This window comes from Cupressus sempervirens, chromosome 7 (assembly GCF_028749045.1).
Source record: "Cupressus sempervirens isolate cs-2001-9-10 chromosome 7, ASM2874904v1, whole genome shotgun sequence".
Taxonomy (NCBI): Eukaryota; Viridiplantae; Streptophyta; class Pinopsida; order Cupressales; family Cupressaceae; genus Cupressus; species Cupressus sempervirens.
In genome coordinates this window covers 833,184,612-833,186,375 of record NC_143124.1, presented here as the reverse complement: position 1 = coordinate 833,186,375, position 1,764 = coordinate 833,184,612, and the positions used below count along the sequence as shown (strand labels likewise).

The following is a 1,764-nucleotide window of genomic DNA, read 5'->3' as shown; positions in this document are numbered from 1 at the left end:
CTAATATCAGTTCCCTATTACAACATTATTTCCCATACAACACTTTCTAATTTACATTCTACTTTACTAGAACCATAGCACATGAAAAACATATAACCTAAATTTTCAGCGTATCACATATTCCTACATCTATCTGTGCTCTTCACATGAATTCATGAGTTTTAAAAGGATAATTTTTCCTTTGCATCTATATGGACTCTATACATAAATTTATGTCTCTTGCTGTCCACCTGCTCAAAGGTACACATGTCTCCTTTCTTGATATTATAGTGACGTGAAAAACACCTCCAGCCTCCACTCAATACAGGCCTATTATTCATCCAAATGCACTGAACCACCCATTCCTTGCACTCTTCATCTATAAGAACTACCACGCCTCTCTCCATTGGGAACTCAAGAGGACATTGACCTATTTTGGGAAACTCCTACATTCACTCAAAATTAATTTATTTCACCCAAATATACTAGAGTTTTCTTACCATTCACATATAAGAACATTGTTCGTATTGTAAAAGGTTTCTTTATATATTATACTATCAGAAATCCCTCAGTAAAATATGATTAACAAACTATTTTGCCTATGTTAACTTCTGAAATTGTAATTTTGATTAAAAATGATGATAAATAGAAACGGCAGAGACTTCGATCTTACTAGAAGGCATGGTGATCCGGAGCTTTCATTCCGCGACTTCATTTCCATTGAAATCTTTTTGTTATCAAATTTCAAATTTGAAATCTTTTTGAAATCTGATACACAATGTCCAGAGTTACTCTCAGAATGGCCTGCAACAAAACGATTTGTCTGGTATGTCATTCCCCATTAACTTACAACTCAAAAGGGTGCTTAGAAAGCTGAAATGAATTAAATTATACTTACACTTCGAGTTTTCTACCATATCATCATTTTCCTCAGAGTCTATCACCGCTTCGCCAAAAGGGTATTTTATACCCATATCAACATTCGCATTCATGAGGTCATGAGCAGCATTGATCTTTTTCACACACGCTGTTCTATCAAATATCTGAACCCTAAAATATGATTTAGAAATATATTTGAACACTAAAAAATCTCCCATCTCGAGTCCATAATGGCTAACAAACTTTTCCCAACCCTGTCTGAATTCCAATTTATTTATGGATCTCCATAACTGTACATTCCATTCCTGCCCATCTGGACCTTCCAATGTCATATGTTCATCTGGATCATTTAAAAACTGAGAAACAAATGCAGGAGGGATGCACTGTGGCAAACATAAATGCAAAAATTAGGTTTCGCAAGTTATGGACAGTGTACATGAAATAAAAGAAAGAATAAGGTGTATAAAACTTACCAGTTTTTCTTCAAAGTCCCAGAGAAGAACTTTGAAGAAAGAAGACGACCCATCAAAGCACTGTTTGTCATGAAATTTTCCATGTCTTTTCAAACACTTCTCACTGCAGTTTCTGCACGGTATAAAAAGTTCTCCAGTTTCTTCATCCTCCATGACAAATGGAGATGCAGAAGCCTGTGAAAATCGCCCAAAAAACTGTATAACGTCCAATCTACTACCAATCTATGTTACCAGAAACGAGAAACGAGAAACCTAACCGCAACGTAAACGAAAATTCTGAAAAGTTGCCTAAAGTAAACGTTTTATATATATATATATATATATATATATATATATATATATATATATATATATATATATATAACTAACCAAATTAATTTATTTCTTAGAAATTGATTCTTAATTCTATTTTAAATTGTATTAATAAATTATT

General features: G+C 33.2%; 1 protein-coding gene across 1 annotated transcript; it reads right to left on the bottom strand.

Annotated features, from left to right (window-relative positions):
• Positions 1 to 583: 583 nt before the first annotated feature.
• LOC149549967 (B3 domain-containing protein Os01g0905400-like) lies at positions 584 to 1,563 on the bottom strand. Its single transcript, XM_089794402.1, has 3 exons — positions 1,332 to 1,563; positions 878 to 1,241; positions 584 to 783 (listed from the first exon to the last, which is right to left on the bottom strand). Exons 1-3 carry the CDS (start codon positions 1,482 to 1,484, stop codon positions 584 to 586), a joined length of 717 nt encoding a protein of 238 aa, XP_089650528.1. The 5' UTR covers positions 1,485 to 1,563.
• Positions 1,564 to 1,764: the final 201 nt, after the last annotated feature.